The 18,486-nt window shown below is 42.2% G+C and overlaps 2 protein-coding genes across 4 annotated transcripts in view; both read left to right on the top strand.

The window, feature by feature from the left end:
- stx3a (syntaxin 3a) overlaps nucleotides 1-2,029 on the top strand; it is a 13,796-nt gene extending 11,767 nt beyond the window's left edge. The window contains exon 10 of the mRNA XM_065955014.1: nucleotides 1-2,029. This exon is cut by the window's left edge and continues 943 nt beyond it. The gene's annotated coding sequence lies outside the window, so the exon portion shown is untranslated.
- A 181-nt stretch (nucleotides 2,030-2,210) lies between these two features.
- kdm2aa (lysine (K)-specific demethylase 2Aa) lies at nucleotides 2,211-17,966 on the top strand. Of its 3 annotated transcripts, none has more exons than XM_065954916.1 (26): nucleotides 2,211-2,371; nucleotides 4,885-5,023; nucleotides 5,190-5,268; nucleotides 5,425-5,471; nucleotides 5,957-6,135; nucleotides 6,388-6,494; nucleotides 6,577-6,670; nucleotides 6,762-6,915; nucleotides 7,236-7,351; nucleotides 7,439-7,565; nucleotides 7,642-7,877; nucleotides 8,185-8,262; nucleotides 9,043-9,170; nucleotides 9,303-9,426; nucleotides 9,522-9,650; nucleotides 10,175-10,258; nucleotides 10,542-10,790; nucleotides 13,098-13,130; nucleotides 13,323-13,428; nucleotides 13,547-14,152; nucleotides 15,012-15,168; nucleotides 15,331-15,576; nucleotides 15,772-15,935; nucleotides 16,814-16,960; nucleotides 17,168-17,386; nucleotides 17,603-17,966. In XM_065954916.1, the coding sequence occupies exons 1-26, from the start codon at nucleotides 2,366-2,368 to the stop codon at nucleotides 17,782-17,784; spliced, it is 3,936 nt and encodes a 1,311-aa protein (XP_065810988.1). In that variant the 5' UTR covers nucleotides 2,211-2,365; the 3' UTR covers nucleotides 17,785-17,966. The 3 variants fall into 3 exon arrangements, with proteins under 3 accessions (XP_065810988.1, XP_065810981.1, XP_029138025.1); XM_065954909.1 differs by lacking the exon at nucleotides 2,211-2,371 and adding an exon at nucleotides 2,739-3,199; XM_029282192.2 differs by lacking the exons at nucleotides 2,211-2,371; nucleotides 10,542-10,790 and adding an exon at nucleotides 2,740-3,199.
- The last annotated feature ends 520 nt before the right edge of the window (nucleotides 17,967-18,486 follow it).

Here is an 18,486-nt window from a genome sequence, read left to right as displayed (position 1 = left end):
GGAGATAAATCCTCATTAGAGCAGGAGGTGATCTAAGAGAACAGACAGTACAAATCTACATTGACAAACACACTTATACACAGACTCACTGAATGGATGGCAATGTTGTTGTCTTCAGAAATATCTGAGAAGGATTCAGAGGCGATTCCAAAAGAGCAGCACCTGTACACCTCAGACTGCTAATGGTGTCTCCCTGCACGTCGTCATGATGCATTCAAGTGAAGTCAGCATTTTAAGTGTCACACAGCTGTTATTCTGTTAACATCAACAAGTCCTAGAAACCCAGTATTATGCAATTACTTGTTTTTAATCACTGATTGCAAGTAAACTCCTGCACACTGTGTACATTGCACAATAACATTTTCAGCATTTCCTTATAAGTACAGAAACATTGACAATGTGCAATTTAGACTGAGTGAAGGAGTTTATTTGCAATTTTTGATGACTCATTCCTCTCTTGCTCACTTGTCTGTTAACACAGAGGTGTGTGAAGTAATTGATTTAAGGATAAAGCCAGTCTCCTAAAACAAAGATCAACAGTTAGTTTGAATGTTGGACCAATGGACAGGTGTTACATACACTGATATAAAGTAGACGATATGATTGACAAGGTTAATAGACTGTTTGATTGACAGGTGATATATAGACTCTTTTTGATTGGCAGTATTGGACTGTATATTAGACTGTGATCAGAGAATAGAAGGTGTTTGTGATTAGAAATGGAACATAGCCCTCGTTGCTTTATTTGACACGCTGACTCTGCCTTGGGCGTGTTTAATAGTCTAGTTTTTGTCTGTGTGTTTGGAACAAACATTGTTATTGTGGTGTGTGTGTGTGTGTGTGTCTGTCTGTGTGTCTGTCTGTGTGTCTGTGTGTGTGTGTGTGTGTATGTCCCCCTCCATTTTTTTATATAAAAAACAAGCTGTTTCCAAAGAGGTCGTTCTTGTTTGACGTTGTGGTCTGACCTTGGTCTTTTCATCTTTTCCTCCTCGCTGCTCACTCTGCGTCCACACTGACACTCTGCAGGAGTCCATCAGCTTATTGGGGGATAGGAGCTGAACATGATTCAAATGTCAAAAAGATGCAGATATTACATTGTTTAATTCATTTTTATTAAATTTAAACTGCAATTAGGTTTTTTAAGGCTATAAACACAGATAGAGTTATTCAGACCTGTCACAATACTAGATTTTGTTTTTAACTTTGATATGATTTTAATAAAATCAAACAATTTCAATACCTGCTTGATACCAACAAAAACAAAACAAAAATAGATGTCATAGACACCCAATATGAGGTAATTTATTGATTTAATTCAAAACAATTTCAGACAAACTCCTGTATGCTGGATAAACTGCATATGGAAATAAATACAAAATAACAATATAAATTTGTATAAAATAATTTAACACATTTTCCATGAATTCATTCCTCACCTACAAACCTGTCTTATAACATAGTTGTTGTTTTTTTTTTAAAAAGCTTCAGTACTTTTGATACTATTGATTAACGATTAACAGAGGTCGTATCATTTTATATAATGATAATGGACTATTCAACCAACTATTTGATTCAGGAATACTGAGAGGATAAAACAATACATAACTAAATAACCTGTGAACATGTTTTTTTTCAGTAGTTTTGTGTCCACATGACCCAATAGTTCACAGAGAACTGAATATGACTTTAATAATAATCTATTTTATTTAGTTAGATCTTAAAATCAGACTTTCCTGTATAAAGTGTGGATTCAGAGCTGCTTGTTGGAGTAAGGACTCAGACAGACAGTCAGCTACATTTGAAAGAACTCACTCATTTATCTTTTCTCCTTTTTAATGATTAATAGCTTTCATTTTTATATTTACAGAAACCTAGATGTTAACATGTAGGGACAGTAGGCTATTTGAGTTGTTTTTTTTTGTTTATTTAAGGCCTGTTACATTGTAGTGATTTATGATTTAATAATGACGTTTTGAATCTCGTCTTTTGTCTTTTTGTCATTGTTGATTAAAATGAATTTAATTGTGTATTTTACTGTGTTTTAGTGATTATTTACATTTTGTTATATTTGTCACATTGTGTTATGTCCCTCTCGCTCGCCGTATTCTCACAGTGCGCTTTAACAGACACATCTCAGCAGCCAATCACAGCACCCATGCAACATGTTACAGCCAATCAGCCCCCACAAGCTCAGGGTACACTTCCTTTTATGGAACTGCGAGCGCTTCCTCGTTGAGGTGAGGGCATCAAACGTGTCTCAGGGCTCAGCGGAGAGGTGAGTCTGAGGCTGGGAGAGAAATCACCTAGAGGACGTCACTCTTTCCGGTTTACCGGAGCTTTGTGTGTTGGGCCGAGCCGTGTCAGTATGGGGGTAAGTTTGATAAAAACGCTTTATTATTGAGCTAATTCGGCTAATAGAGGGTGACTTGGTATATAAGGTGGTAACTGCGTCATACCCTCACATGAATGGCTACTTTTTCTGAGTGAAAGTTCGTCGGTCCAATCATAAACGACCTGGAGATACACTGACAAATCATATTTAAGATGCTTTTTTCGAGCGTGCTGTTGTTGGTTCTTTACACCTCTTTCGTGTTTCTATTGGTTACTCCCAGCCAATCGCAGTACACAATGCTTTCAAGTGACTGACTGCGCCGTTGTCCAATGAATGTCTCCCCGGCGAGTCTGTGATTGGTCCACTTTGCGTTTGTGGGCGGGACATTGTGATGTGTTTGTGATGGGATGGAAAATGGCGGCCCTTCATCGGGTAGCATATCAACTTTGAACCTAACTAATAGAGCAGGAACGATGCAGAGGCTTTTTTAAAAATACATATTTTACTTTTAATATCTGAATATTTGTTTTTTTTTTAATATAAACGCTTATGTGGAGTTTTCTGTAGGTTACATCGAGAGCGAACAATATGAGATGACTGTGTGAGGAGGGAACAAAGCTGCAGAGAAGTCTGACTGAAACTCACTGTAATGATGATTTTATGTTAAATGCTTAATTTTTAATAAGTATGAAGCTTTTCTGGTAATTTAATTGTAATATTAAATTACAAATAGTGCACCCTATCTGTAGTAAAGAGTTTTTGGAAGAGTGTACCATTAATAATCGGTTAGCATAGTTCTGGTCGTTGTGATGGATCTACATTAACTCTGTCATGGATCAGTCAAAACCTCGGCACAGCAAAAGGCTGGTAAGTTTAAAGCCAAAACATGAATCTTGATTGTCTTCAAAGTTTTCTAAATTTCCGATTCTTCTAAATTTGATACTATTTCTGTTTTTTTTTTTAATGGACGGTATCAAAAAATACCGAAGCTACGGAAGCTGCGAGCAGACAAATCAATCGTTTTGTTCCTGTAATAAGGAGACATGTTTGCCTTTTTCTTTTTTTTTCTTTTTTTTAAGATGTCAAGAAGTTAAGTTGCTACCACAGGAATACCAGAGTTGTAATCCCGAATAATGCAAGAGAAGTCACGATACAAAATTGTGACTTCGATAGAAAACCAAAATATGTTGATACTAATACTGAAACGATACGGTGAAACATAAAACACCAGAACAAGTAATGGAATAATATATTACTGCATGGTACCACATTTTGTATAAGAGTACAACAGAGGATAGGTTTTATTATCAATTTATTCATATTTTTGTAGAAATTTGTACTTTTACTGCTCTGTCTGGTCTTTTTGCTTCTTTTGAGTTTTTATGTTTAAACTGGAAGAGAAGGCTATCTCAAACTGGGTGGTTGCAGATGTTGTCTTTGTTTCTTTTGGGGTGGGAGAGATATCAGTTATGCTATTGTGCAATTCAATAGTGTAATAATTCATTTTGATAGCCCATATAAACAATCCACTCAAAGACAGTAACTGTAAGCTTGGTTTATTAAAGCTACAACCCAGGATTATTAGCCTACACACCACAGTGGTGCACTAAAGTAGACTGAACACAAACCACAAAACACACCGTTTTTTAAACTGAGGTCTCTGCCCTGTATGTACGTATGGGGCATGTTGTTTATCAAATTTGCTAAACAACCTGTCGCTCTTTAAATTCCTTAAAGAAGTCGGTATGTCTGTCAGTGAGATGCTTCGCCAAATTGAACATGTCGGCTCCCCCGGTTTGCGTCAGTGTGTACCGTCAAGTGTACCCTGAGCTTCAATACTGCACATGGAGAAACATGGCTCTGTTTAAAACTCTGTTGCTATTAAGTATTAATAAAAGGATATATTGCATTGTTTTGAACTGCTGTTAACCATGATGCTTTTTCTAGTCTCGGTATACCGTGCAAGCAACACAAAACAAGAGAAAGTCAAGACTTTTATGAGACATCAGAAATGTCCTCGTTATCACGGTAAAACAGACTCATATAGGTTTGGATGTGTGTCCACTTAGGGCTTCCATAACTATTGTCTCAAAGGTTTATAAAGTGTTTAATATTTAATTTTTTTTCGATACCACTTGTTTTTAAAGCAATACAATCTGATATTTTAATAATCAATAGTAACAAAATGTACCGACACTACAAAGCCCTGATCAGCCCAAATTTCCACCATTTTCTTGAGATCTCAAGATATAAAATCGTTATCGTAGGAAAACCAGCGTTGTAATCCAGACGATGAAATGAATAAATTCAGAGTTGGAGAAAACATTGGAGTAAAATATGATGTATGGATATGTTTGCTTCTGTAATTGTTGTGTCTGAGGTGTTCAACATTTCCAAATATGAAACTTTTCGATACCATCTGTGGTTATGGTTAACAGTTGGCTTTATTAGTCTGATACTACAGTCTGCTGTGTTGAGCAACTGAGGAACATGTTTAAGTTCTTGTTCTGTTTGTACCTGGTTTCGTCATCATACCTCTGGTTATATTTCAGCGGGCTGGTACCCGTAGGCGTTACCATGACGATGGCATCTCAGACGAAGAGATCGATGGACGGCGGATGTTTGACCTGGAGGAGAAGGTCAGCAGCCAGAGGTTTAGCTCCGACAGAGTGCTGCGCATGGAGGGGAAAGGTAGGAGAGTGTGTGTGTGTGTGTGTGTGTGTGTGTTGATATTGGACGTGCAGGATAACCAGATTTAAAAATAAACCTGTGAAAACGGTCACTGTCAGAACCACAGGCTGCAGTGCATGAAGGGAAATCAGAAACATGATGTTTTTGTTTTATTTTTGTCTGCTAGATCTGACGTTCGAGTTCGTGCAGAGAGGAGGTCTGAGAGACCCCATACTGTTTGAAAGACCTGAAGGACTCGGACTCAAGTAGGACTCCTCCACTTCATGTTCATCCTCTCTTCCACACATCCTCATCTTTCACCTTTCTTATCTTCATCTTCCTTATACTCTCAATTATTATTATGTTGTTGTCGTTGTTGTTTTGTTTTGTATTGTATTGATTGTGCTGTTGTCATTCTGCAGGATGCCTGATTCAGATTTCAGTGTGAACGACGTCAAGATGTTTGTTGGTAAGAATTCAGATTATTGTGTGTTGTTTGAAGTGGACTTTGATTTATTTCCCTCTATATAAAGACATCTGTATGTAACCGTTACTAATCTGTTCTTCATCAAAAATGTACTCTTGAGCGTTAAGTCTATTTGAAAGCCAATTAGCATTTAGATTTCCTGACTTCCTTGAATGCATCAGTAGTGATCAATCTGACTGCCATTCAACAAACAAACATTTAAAAAGTTGTTTTCTTCTCCTCTTGACAAAGCTTGATTTTTTTACTTTTTACAAATCTGCACCATGATGTTGTTGTTTCAGCAGACTTAATTTCATAAATCACAAGAAAACCAGCTTGGATTACTTCACAATATAAACCTCGGAATCAGAGTGAAGTTCCCAGAGACGTATATCATCATCAGACAATAGCTGATTGTTTCACAGCTGTATGACACGATGACTTATCAGGTGCTGTACTGACCCGGTGTGTGTGCGTGTCTCCCTCAGGCAGCCGGCGGATGATTGATGTGATGGACGTCAGCACTCAGAAAGGGACGGAGATGTCAATGGCTCAGTGGACTCGATACTACGAGACTCCGCCCCCTCAGAGAGAGAAGCTTTATAATGTCATCAGCCTGGAGTTCAGCCACACCAAGCTGGAGTCGCTGGTCAGCAGACCCACAACTGTACGTTAAATACACAATTAACACACAAAATACACACACTATACACATGTGACTATGGTTACAGGAACAGTAGGTTTCCATGGTAACTAACAGGGACAGGGAGTTTCTGCAGTTATGAGGGCTTTGAGTAACTTTGGTTACAGGGACAGTGAGTTACTATAGTAACGGGGACAGTATGTTTTCCTGTTTACTTTTCTTTAACATTCACATGTCCGATCAAACAGCTCTACAATATGTCCTGTGTGTGTGCAGGTGGACCTGATCGACTGGGTAGACAACATGTGGCCTCGACACCTTAAGGAGAGACAGAGAGACTCGACAAACTCCATCACAGACATGCAGTACCCCAAAGTCCAGAAGTAAGACACCTCCACCTTTTATTCATGCAGGATACGTGAATATATGGAGGATTTAATGTGTGTTTGTTCGTGGTGTGAGCAGATACTGTCTGATGAGTGTGGAGGGCTGTTACACAGACTTCCACATCGACTTTGGAGGGACATCAGTGTGGTACCACATCCTAAGAGGGAGTAAGGTGGGACATATTCTGATTATTAAAGTTATAAAAGTGTACACTGTTCTTGTGAGTGTGTGTGTTTGACCTGTAGCCATGCGTGTGTCTTCAGGTGTTCTGGCTGATCCCTCCCTCACCTCAGAACCTGGAGCTGTACGAGAACTGGGTTCTGTCAGGGAAACAGGGAGACGTGTTCCTGGGAGATCGAGTGTCGGACTGTCAGAGGATAGAGCTGAAGCAGGGCTGCACCTTCATCATCCCCTCAGGTCAACATAGATATACATTTATTCATATGTATTTATATAAGACTTTGATCACTCTGATTCCTTAATGGGCTTAAAGCAAAATTATGCACAAATTCGGTTTAGTGCGCTTTGGTGCCCACCTAAAATGTCTGTGTATTTATTAATTTGTCTGCAAACTGGACACACTACTTGGGTTAGATGACTTTCTGCAGTAAAGCTGCTAAACACGAGATAATGACACCGATAACTATACTGCCTTATGTTATATCACTATTGCCCCCCCCCTTATTTTGAGTGTAGCTGCAAGGTTATATTTACGAGTGTGTGTGTTAAATACTCAGGCTGGATCCATGCCGTCTACACTCCTTTGGACTCCATGGTGTTTGGAGGAAATTTCCTGCATAGCTTCAACATCCCCATGCAGCTCAACATCTGTAACATCGAGGACAGGACACGGGTATGAGCGCGTCCACACCCACACACTCATTCAGATAATGTTTAAATGGTTTTATTTGAACCTTTTTCCCCTCCTCCTGGTGGGCAGGTTCCGGTGAAGTTCCGTTACCCTTTCTACTACGAGATGTGTTGGTACGTGTTGGAGCGTTACGTGTTCAGCCTGACAAAGACCTCGTACCTCACACCTGAGTTCCAGAAACACTCGCTGGGCATCGGTATGTGTCAGACCAGGAGAACGTCTTCATGGTGGGTGTCCTGCTTATTAAAAGAGTGTGTTCTCTGTTTGGTCAGGTCTGAAGAAGCCGCCCGGCTCTGATGCAGCCTCTGAGCTGGTGAAGGAGGAGGAGGAGGAGGAGGAGGATGAAGAAGATGAACAGCAGCAGCAGCAGCCTGAAAATGTTCATGTGACTCCTCTTGAACTGGAGGGAATGTGGAACCTGCTGGGCAAACTGGAAGCTCTGCCTTCCAACAAGAAGTGTGTCCCCGCCGGAATACACAACGCCCCTGCTCTCATCACACACATCAAGGTCTGTGTCTGTCTGCGTAGTAGAGGTCAAATATAGTAAAAATTAGACGTGATGACAACATTTTACCTACAAACACCTAATATACTTAACCAAAATTGCAGGAAAACTTCTTTACACTGTCTATAAATTGCTAAAAAAAATGTCCCAATGTTGCTAATGCAACTGAGGCTGTGATGGAGGGGCCCAATTCGAGATCTGTTCATGGGGCCCAGAAATCCTGGAGGTGCCCTTGTCTTTGTCTGTGTTTCATTACTGTTCCTATATCACACTCTTCTTCTTCATATTTAATGCTGCATCATGTCTGCAGGCTCTCCTGAAGGAACACGCCAACGACAACCCCAAACTGTCGTACTCGGGGAAACCCATCATCAGATGGCCAAAAAGAGTAAGTATACACACAGTGAGGCGGTCGACACATCAGTAACATTTTAAGTCTTTAAAGCAACTCTCAGGAGATAAAAGTGTGTGTTGTAACTTGAAAAACATTTCTTTACAAGTTTCTGCTTCAGTGACTCTTCAAACTCCTGCACCCTGTGTGCAGTGCCGAGTGTCTTGCACAGATTAAACGATATGTGAAAATTATTTTAGCAGCTAAAGATAACACTTTTGTTCATGGATTTTTTTTTTTTTACAAATACATCAACATCATGTGGTGTGAAAAGGTGTCAGGAGTCTGGCCTCAGAGATCAATGTTGTCATGTTCAAACCGTAAAAAAGATCTACTAAAAAGTACAAAATAACTCTGAAACGATCCACAGTCTTCACTTTGTAAAGCTTGAGGTTTTTGAAGCTTTAGGAAGAAGAAAAACGACAACAGAAAGCAAAAACAGTGCAAGCACCGGCCAAGTGTCACTGTTTGAATTTAAGTCTCAAATGTTAGATTTTTTTCTATATGAAGAAAAAACTATATATTTTTATGTCTTCCAGGTTTGATAAAATAAATGATTGGACATGTAACCAGAGCATCAGCAGATTTAGAGAGACTGAATGAGTGTGAAATGTTCTCATGCTGTCAGTAAAGTTCTCTCATTTAATCTTTCTGATGACTCTGTGTTGGTATCAAACATTATAACATGTTTTTATATCATATCATGTTACATTGTTTTAATGTCTCTCTTATCCTGTCTGGGTCACCTGACCTGTTTATATCTCTTCTCTCCTTCAGCCCTCGTGGTACCAGCCTCCTCCTCCTCCCCCTCCCCCTCCCCGTCCTAAACTGGCCAACACACCGGTCGTCCCCCGCCCTCAGAAACCCGCCTCCTCCATGTCGGTGCTAAGACGTCGCAGAGTCAGGTAACACAGCTGCGCTCTGATTGGTTAATGCTCTGATTAAGCAGCAGGTAGAAACAGTAAAGATTATGGATATACCCGTGTGCTACCTGCTCAGGTGTTTTCTGTCTGTGTTTTCTGTCCGTGTGTGTGCAGGTGTAAACGGTGTGAGGCGTGTATGAGAACAGAGTGTGGAGAATGTAACTTCTGTAGAGATATGAAGAAGTTTGGAGGACCGGGGAAACTCAAACAGACCTGTGTGCTGAGGCAGTGTCTCTCCGTACGTCACACCTGGATTACATCACACTATACCTTTTTATATACAGGTGTGTTTTATTGAAACATGTAGTCGAATAACCCTCCCTCCCCCTGCAGCCCGGCCTCCCTCTGTCTGCTGTCTGCGAGATCTGTAAGGAGCCCAACCAGGAGGAGACAGGAGACGCCTCCCTCATCCTCATGGAGTGTTCCAACTGTGCTCAGATTGTTCATCCTGCCTGTCTCACGGTAACACACACACACACACACACACACACTGCTCACCAACACACAAACTTGTGTTTTTATGTTATCCTGAAGTCCTTGTTTCACAAGACTGATTTTTGACAGGCTAGCATGGAATTCTTCTTGAGTTGTTTGTTCACACATGCAGCTCACAGCGGACAAAGCAACAGAGAATTATTTCCTTTATTTCAATGCTCTGTGTAGTTTGACACTTTGGAAGAACCTGCTGATAACCAGAAAAAACATAATGAAGCACTTTCATTTCATGCTCAGAGATAACACTGGTTGCATGCAGACAGTCTATAGTCATGTGTCAGTCACAGAATATAAACACCATCATCCCCTCCCGCTAGCTCGTTGGGGGATTTTCCTGAATACTTCCTGCTGCGTTCTCACAAGCTCACCATCGTTCTTCAGAGAACCTCTGTTATTTTTAACATGATTTAGTCATCAGTCAGTGTGTGTTTTTGAATTTCTTCTGTTTCATCCTTTCTCTGATAACATCCTGTTTGTTTGTGTGTGTTCAGGTTCAGGGAGAAGGAGTGGTGAACAAAGACCTGCCAAGCTGCTGGGAGTGTCCCAAATGTGTGCAGGGCATCACTGACCCAGAGGTACAAACACACATACACACACACATACACTCACTCACACTCACTCTCTCACACACATACACAAACACACTGTGTTTCAGTGTGTCCGTGCTAACAGGTGCTGTTATTCTGCTGTCTGTATTATGTTGTTTGGTTTGGTTTTCTTCCTCGTTTTTGTTGATTGGTAGATTTACCTTCTGTTGATTACTTCATACTTTCTCTATCACATCGATTTTATACCACGTTCTTGTTGATTGGATGATTTTCTTCCTGGTTTCATGTGATTGGTCGATGTGACTGTCAGTCATCAGGCAGTGACGAGTCGTTGGCCCCCGGCCACCAGCAGCAGGTCCGTCCCCGCGGGCCCCTGGTGCTCCGGCTGGGCCCCGGGCCCTCTGCTGCAGTGTTGGGGGGTCCTGGGTGCTCCCAGCAGGACGGGGAGGTGGTCCGCTGTGGTTTCTTCCCCCCTCCTCCTCTCTCCTGCTGCTCCTCCTCAGCCTCTCTTCTCTTGGTGGCGGCCCCTCTGCCTTCTCAGCCAATCAGCTCGAGACTGGTGAGAGGAGCCGCCTACTCTGCATTAGCCCCTCCCCTCTCTGTGGCATGTACATCCCCCTCCTCCTTTTCCACTTCACGGTCATTAAAGAGGACAGATACAGAGTTTGTTTTGAAGCTTACAGACTGAATGAGTACCGGTTGTTCCTGAGCTCGGTCTCTCCTCCTCCGTCCTCCTCAGACTCTCTGATCACGTTGTGTTTCCTCACTGCTCATGCTCTGATTTCTCGCTTCTTCATGGACACCTCCTCGTGCACTCATGTCTTCAGTGACATTGATACGTTGTTTTCTGACAGATCTTTTACATGTTTTCATTCTCCGATGTTCCAGAGTTCATCTGCTGAACGGGTTCAGTTTCTAATCTAATTCTATAAATTGTACTGGGGTTTTTTTTTTTTTTTTTTTAAACCTCTCAGAGACACACATGTTCTGAGTAGCTGTCAGTCAGCAATGCAGACACAGGGAAGTCAGACAGCTGTCTCTCTGTGCTGGTTATTCTGTGTTATTGTGTCTCAGTTCTTTGTACAGCAGGTAGAATATTCTGTATCTGTCCTGAGTAATACAGATAATAATCTATTATATCTACTCTTGTACTCTGTCTAAATTTCACAAAAACATTGTCAACATTTTGAAAAGTGGGAGGAGCTGAGGAGGAGCCATGGAAACCCTTAATAATAATGATATGTGTTCGATAAAAATGGATTGTTAATTTAACTATTGATTACAATCAATATTTTTTTCAGAACATTTAGACTTTTAGCATTTTAATTCTCAAGCTATTTGAAGTTTTCTCAGCAGCTGTGGAGTAGAAGAGGGCAGGGCACGCAGTGCTTCCAGCTTAACGTGAAGTTTGTGGATGTAGAAATTAAATCAGCAGATACCTTGGTTATAAGGAGATACCGAGACGTTTGTGTGTTTTTCTATGCGGTTTATATTCTGTTCGGGAAATCCCACAATCTCTGAAAGCATTAGGCAACTTAAGCCCATCTCACAGGGCGAGAAGTACCTATATTAGGAATGGGGAGCCACAGCGGTGTGAAAATGGTCTTCTTGTATCATAACAACGGTTTATGTATCTGCATTCTCCTCCGTCCTCGACCTCTTCCGGTTTTCCCTTTTTGGAAAGATGATTACAGACTACCGCCTCCTGCATGCATGGAGAGTTATTTCCTCTCACGCATGCCCAGAACGTATGTGGTGGTTGGCCGTCGACTGTAGTCTTTATGGTGTGTTCAAGTGCAACTTTTTGGCCAAGACAAAAGGCGCCGTGAGGTGACGCCACAGGCGGCCTTCGTCTCCACTAGTTCTTTGTTGTCTGCTTGATGTGTCAGAGCCTTTACATCACGTGTCACAGCTACCCATCCCCACACTGATGGCAGAGGCTGCTATGTAAAGTGGCCATTAACTAGTCAATTCATACACATTCTTGAAACAGCAGGAGCAATTTGGGGTTAAGTGTCTTGCCCAGGGGCACATGGGACATTTAGCTAAAGCAGCTGGGGATCGACCCCCCCAAACTTCCGGTTTAGAGATGACCAACTCTACCACTGAGCCAGAGCTGCTAAGACCAACTTTAGGAGTAAAGACCAGTTAGTGCAGGCCCTTGAGAGGAGCTCCTCCTTTGTGCAGGACTCGGGAGTTTGCCTGCAATTGTTTTTAATCAATGATTAAAAACAATTATTCAATATTGCGTGCCTTGGTTTTCTATTTTTGTTGCCTTAGTATCTAACAGGTATCTAATATTGTTTGATTTTAATTAGAATCATGTAAACATGTAACATTCTGGTATCATGACAGCCTTCCTCAGTTCTGACGTGTTTAGATTCACTTCAACACTGTACAGAACATTAAGCCGTTGTCACACGTGCAGTCATGAAGATTTCACACAGACTCCCCCTGAAATCTTCCTCAGTTGGTTCTTCACACGTGGTGAATATACTTGAATATTTGCTACTGCGTTCAATCATTGACTCGTGTGTATTTTTACCAGGGAGCTGCCAGGAAAAATTCTGGGTGAAGAAGTGTTCATGACCTCATGTTCTTCTGTTGTAAATGTTGGGTGAGAAGTTTAAAGTTTGACAGCTGAGCTCACACTTTATTCCCTTTGGATCAGTCATTGATGGTGACGAGCTCAGAGTGAATAAAACATTAAACATCTCATCAGCTTATGTCCTGAAACATCAACATGACTTTGTTTTTTAACATGATTCTGATCTTCTCCCTCCTCTCTCCTCTTCTTCCTCCCCTTTTTTTTCTCCAACCTCCTCTTCCTCCCTCATTTTCCGCCCCCCTTCTTCTCCTTGAGCAGTCTAAAGGACATAAAGCTGACGGCCCCCCTCTGGTGAGTCTTTGTTGTCTCTATTTTTTACAAGTTTGCTTAATTTTTTGATTTTATTAAACTTTATAAACTCTGTCTCTCCTTTTATTCATTATCTCCTTCCCTCCTGTCTTTCTACCCTCCCTGTCTCCTTTCCTTCTCTACTCCCCATCTTTCCTGTCCTTTTTCCCCCCCCTTCCTCTTCTCCACTTACAGAAGCGTAAATCTTCGTCTTTGTTGGACGCTCGGATGGCGAAGATTTACAGACGACAGAGACACAGCCGAGACGGAGATGACTCTGCCAGTGATGATGAGGATGAAGGTCAGTGTCTTGATGAAGCTCACAGGATGCCTTCTGTAAATGCTTGATAATTAAAGCAGAGTAAATTAAAAACTTAAACTCCTAAGTCTGACTGTGATCCCTCCTTCTGCGTCCCCAGGCTCTCAGAGGAGGAAGATGGCGCTCCACGCTCGAGGGGCGGTCCACTCTACCAGGAGGGGCTTCAATGCTAACAGGAGGGGCTTGCTGAGAGGAGGCTCTGCCCACAGAGGGAGTAGAGGCGGGGTCATGCCTGCTGGCTCCTCTGCATTCAAACTGAAGCGAGGGGTGGGTGTGAGAGAGGCAGGGCGGAGGGGGAGGGGCGTGAGGCTGCGGGGCGGGTCCAGGATGCAACGACGAGGAGATGAGTCAGACGAGTCGGATGATGATGAAGACGACGATGATGATGAGGAGGATGATGAAGAGGAGGAGGAGGAGGAGGAGGACAGTGAGCATGAAGGGAAAGAACATCGTCATCATCACCGACGAAGAAGGAGAAGAGCTGATGATGACGAGGAGGATGACAGCGATGGAGGAGACTTTGACCCTGATGAGGATGAGCTAGACACTCTGGAAGATGAGGAGGATGAGGAGGAGGAGGAGGGGCGCTGGGATTCAGACCCTGAGCCTCCAGTCCTCCTGGTGTCAGACCTGAGTGACGACCTGCTGAGCGGCTCATACCTGACTGTGACTCTACAGCACCCCCAAAAGGCCCGCACGCACAGTGGTCAGTGTTGACATATAATGACATATTGTTTGTAAGCTCCTTAACACCTCACAGGCTGCCATGTGTATATGTGACAGAGAATATTCTGTTTATACGTGTGTATAACACGTGTGCAACATGTTTATAACTATAAGTGTTTAAACATGTGAATAACATGTATTTGAAGATGCTAATGACGGGTTAAAAAAATGTCTTTAATGACTTTAAACATGTTTAAAACACTTATTTAAGTGTGTTTATAACATTGAAAAGATGTTAAAACATGTATTTAAACTAGAGCTGTCAAAGGATAAACGTTTTAATTACGATTACCGTAATCGCAAAATGTCAATAGTTATTATTTATATTTTTAATTGCGTTCTTTAAATTCCATTATTTCGCGCTAAAAAAATTAATTGTCAGGCTTTTGTTTAGAATTTTTGAACTGTCTGAAGCTGAGGGTACTTTACTTGCTGTTTGAATTTAACCATGCTTCTCTTATTGTGAAATTAAGGAAGGATGTTCTGGTAGATCAAAGGTTCAACATTAACTTAACCACGGTCAAAGAAACTCTTAACTGATCAAAAACGGCTCAAAGGAACGGTAAAAAATCATTTAAAGATGCAGCAGTGTCCTTTTCCATCACTGTGACTACAGGGAGGCTTATCCACAGTGGGCCTAAAGGCACAAAATAGCATGCGATTAATCACGATTAAAAAAACGAAATGCATTCATTTCCAACCTTAATTAATTGTGATGAACTAGTTAATGCTGACAGCCCTTTTTTAAACATGTTTATAACCCATGAATAAGCAATGTGACTTAATTAAATCCTCACTCTGTAGCTGGAAAGTGAAGTCTCTGCTCTGTGTGTGTTCAGGCTCCATCGTTCCAAAGCTGGAGGCAGCTGTGGCTCAGAGGTCAGCAGGGGGCGCTGCAGGCCAGCAGGCCTTTATCCAGAGGAAGACTCTGTCCAAACCCTCCCGACCCAAGAGCTGTGACATCACTGAGAGCGCCACACCTCGAGGACCGGGCAGGTATTGAACAGAATACTACTAAATATAACGTTACCTAACCCTGCTGAGAGAGCAGCTGTGTTCAGTCAAGACAATCTTTATACGGGGGCTCTGTTCTCAGTCAGACCTCAAAATAAAGATTTAATTTAACACCATGTGTGCTCTGTGTGTGTGATGTCATAGGCCTCGTCTGCGGGGTAACCATGGCACCAGAGGCGCCAGAGACGGCTCGGGGTCTTCATCAGAGGAAGAGGACGGTCCCCGCCCCTCCTCCTCCCTGTCTCCCCCCTCCCTGCTGTCGCTCCCCTCCTTCAAAGACGTAGGAAACGAGGTGGGAGGAGAGAAGGAAGTGTGGGTGTCAGTGTTCAGGTTCCTGGACAGAGCCGAGCTGCTGAACTGTATGACTGTGTGCAAGGCCTGGTACAAGTGGTAAGATACACTGAACACATAGCACACACACACCAGATATTTTTGCACTCCTCTATTAATGTCCTGTTAAGATATATGAAGTACAGTAATGCAACCCCAAACTCCTGTAGAAGAATACATATTGAACTCTCCATCAGTGTGAGCCCTTAACCTGTTTCTCATGTCTTTGTTTTTTATCCTGTGTGTGTATCTCAGGAGCTGTGATAAGCGTCTGTGGTCTCATGTGGATGTCAGTCGGTGTAGTCCTCTCTCTAATCAGTCTCTGGCTGGAATCATCAAACGTCAGCCGTCCTCTCTAGACCTGTCCTGGACCCCGCTAGCCAAGAGACAGCTCACCTGTCTGCTCAGTAGGCTGCCAGGTACACGCACACAAAGCCCCCTCCCTGCTCCACTCATGTCATTGTCTGTGATAATACAGGATTGTAATTGGCCGAAGGCTGTCAATAAATCCTGATTATATATTCATCTTCTTTGTGGTGAGTCTTAGTTTAACAGTAAATGGGGGGTTTCACTCTGGATTACTTTAGTGATATGTCCCGAAAAAGAAACTGCTTCTCTTGTGAATTACTCAAATTATTGGGTTTTAGGTTTGCTGGAATAACAACATCAGGATGCGGATTTGTGAAAAGTTAAGCTTTGTCAGGTCTGTAGGGAAGATGACAAATTTAAACTTTCCCTCGGTGTAAATCATCAATGTAGAACCGAATGTTAGCTGCTCTGCAGATATCTTTTAATAGAGATAAGTAAGATAAGCACTGATGGAGTCAGGAGGTCATCACAAAGAATTGTGCTCCTGTTTTTTCTCTCCATAAAGAATACACCAAAGCCTGCCGACACCTGATTGGTCAATACTGCTTAGACTACAAACAGAGATTATTCAGTGCTAAGTGGTCTCTAAGATAATAAGACATACAGTATTTTAAGAAAAAAAAAAAAAAGAGAGAGCACTGTCAACATTTTAAACATTTGTTTTAAAGAGGGTTTATTTTATTTGTGCAGGAATTTGCCTTCACTTTTGTTAATTTAAAAGAAATGCTCGATATTGGGTGTCTGGTACTCTAGTTTTTTTTGCCATGGTATTGATATTGTTTGATTATTACTAGAATCATATAGGTCTAAAATGTAATATTCTAACAACCCTACTAAGTTTGAGGTTTCAATGTCTCAACCACCTGTGTGTTTGTGTTGGTCTCTCTCCGTCTCTGTTCCTCTCTTTCTCTATCGGTCTCTCTCTCAGGTCTGAGGGAGCTGAGGGTTACCGGTCTGTCCTGGTCCTGTTTGTCTGCGCTGGCGTCTCCCTCTCTTCCCTGTCTTCGTCTGCTCGACCTGCGTTGGTGTGAAGGAATCAGAGACGCTCAGATCAAAGAGATCATCATCCCCCCAGGTCAGAACCACACACACACACACACACACACACACACACACACACACATGCATACACTGAAGTCGTTTTTCATGTTACCTAGGGCGGTCAGCGTGTTCAAAAACTGAGAGTTTGTAGCTGCTGCTTCTTCTTCTTTTTGAACTCTTATCATTTGATTTTAGAAAGTCAGTCGTTGACCTCATATTAACCCCTTGTGTCCGCCCTCAGACTCCGAGTCAACCCGCAGCAGGCTGAGGAACATGGGGACTCTGCATTTGTCAGGTCTGGAGGTGAGCGACTCGTCCCTCAGGTTGCTGCAGAGACACATGCCTCAGCTGCAGAGACTCGACCTGTCTCACTGTAAGGACATCAGTGACTCGTCAATCGCTCTGCTCACTGCTGCAGGGACACACACCAGACACAACCTGACCGAACTCTACCTAGCAGGTGAGACAACACAAGTAGCACACTCAGCTGTCTTCAACCTGCATTCTGTCAAATGTCCAGCAGGGAGCGATTCCTCTGGTTTATTAATAATGAATTTAGTCCTCTCAGTAACACAGCAGCAGATCAGACATGATCAGCCTGATGTGATGACTGACCATCAACTTCTCATATCTCTGCACACTGCTGACTGTCCGTGTCTCTCTCTCCCTGTCTCAGGCTGCAGTGAGCTGACAGACACTTGTCTGTCTTACCTTAAGCGTCTGTCCTGTCTGTCTTTGTTGGACCTGCGTGGATGTTCAGGTGTGAGCAGAAGAGCGTGTGACGCCTTCATCTCTGATCTGTCCCATGTCGCCCACTACTGCATGATGGAGGAGAAGCTAATCCAGCGCATGGACTGATGCACACAAATACACACTGAGACTTTGAACAGAGAGCTAGGCTACAAACATGAACATTGCAGTGTTTTTTTTCTCTTCCTGTTTTCACTGATGATCAGACTGTGTTTGATGGTTTCTCTTGTTTTTGTACATTCGTTTTCAATCACTGTGAAATAAATAAAGTGAATTGTTTCATTGTTGAACTCTGTGTTTGCTGTTTTGTTTCTCAGGAGTTAAGGAGTTTCATGACCCCCCCCCCCCCCCCCCCCCCCCCAAATTTTGACTGAACAAGTGTAACACTTTTTTTGTAAGCCATGGGAGATGCTCCGTACATACAAGTTCCACACTTTTACCCGCACAAACTTAATACAGTGGTATCATACAGATGTTAAAAGAATGATTATGAGAATCTAATGTTTTTTCTCCCTTTGTCATAGCCTTTGAACCGGTCATGACAACTGCTGTGTATTAACCTGTGATTTCACCTTTAGTTAAAGTCACCACGTCTCCAGCAGAGCTCAGAGATTGGATTGAAGATGAGGTCGGCTCACTAATTGAGACCCTAAATCATATAGGGGAACGTGTTTAAAAAATATACTTTTATAAAATCATTTTAAATTCACCTAACAAAAATATTCATGTTCAGTGTTTTTATCATAAAACAAGAATCCATCCCCTGCTGTCGTCACGGTTACCTCGGACAGTTTGACTTTAATTTTCTAA

This window comes from Labrus bergylta, chromosome 1 (genome assembly GCF_963930695.1).
Source record: "Labrus bergylta chromosome 1, fLabBer1.1, whole genome shotgun sequence".
NCBI classification, from domain to species: domain Eukaryota; kingdom Metazoa; phylum Chordata; class Actinopteri; order Labriformes; family Labridae; genus Labrus; species Labrus bergylta.
The sequence above is the reverse complement of the archived record's forward strand: the minus strand, read 5'-3'. Positions and strand labels throughout refer to the sequence as shown.

Bases quoted from the DNA above. Each gene is read 5' to 3' on its own strand.
- kdm2aa (XM_065954909.1), top strand. From the start codon at position 3,164: ATGGATCAGTCAAAACCTCGGCACAGCAAAAGGCTG. The intron at 15,169-15,330 runs GTATTGAACAGA...GTGATGTCATAG, and splicing joins ACACCTCGAGGACCGGGCAG to GCCTCGTCTGCGGGGTAACC. The intron at 15,577-15,771 runs GTAAGATACACT...TGTGTATCTCAG, and splicing joins TGCAAGGCCTGGTACAAGTG to GAGCTGTGATAAGCGTCTGT.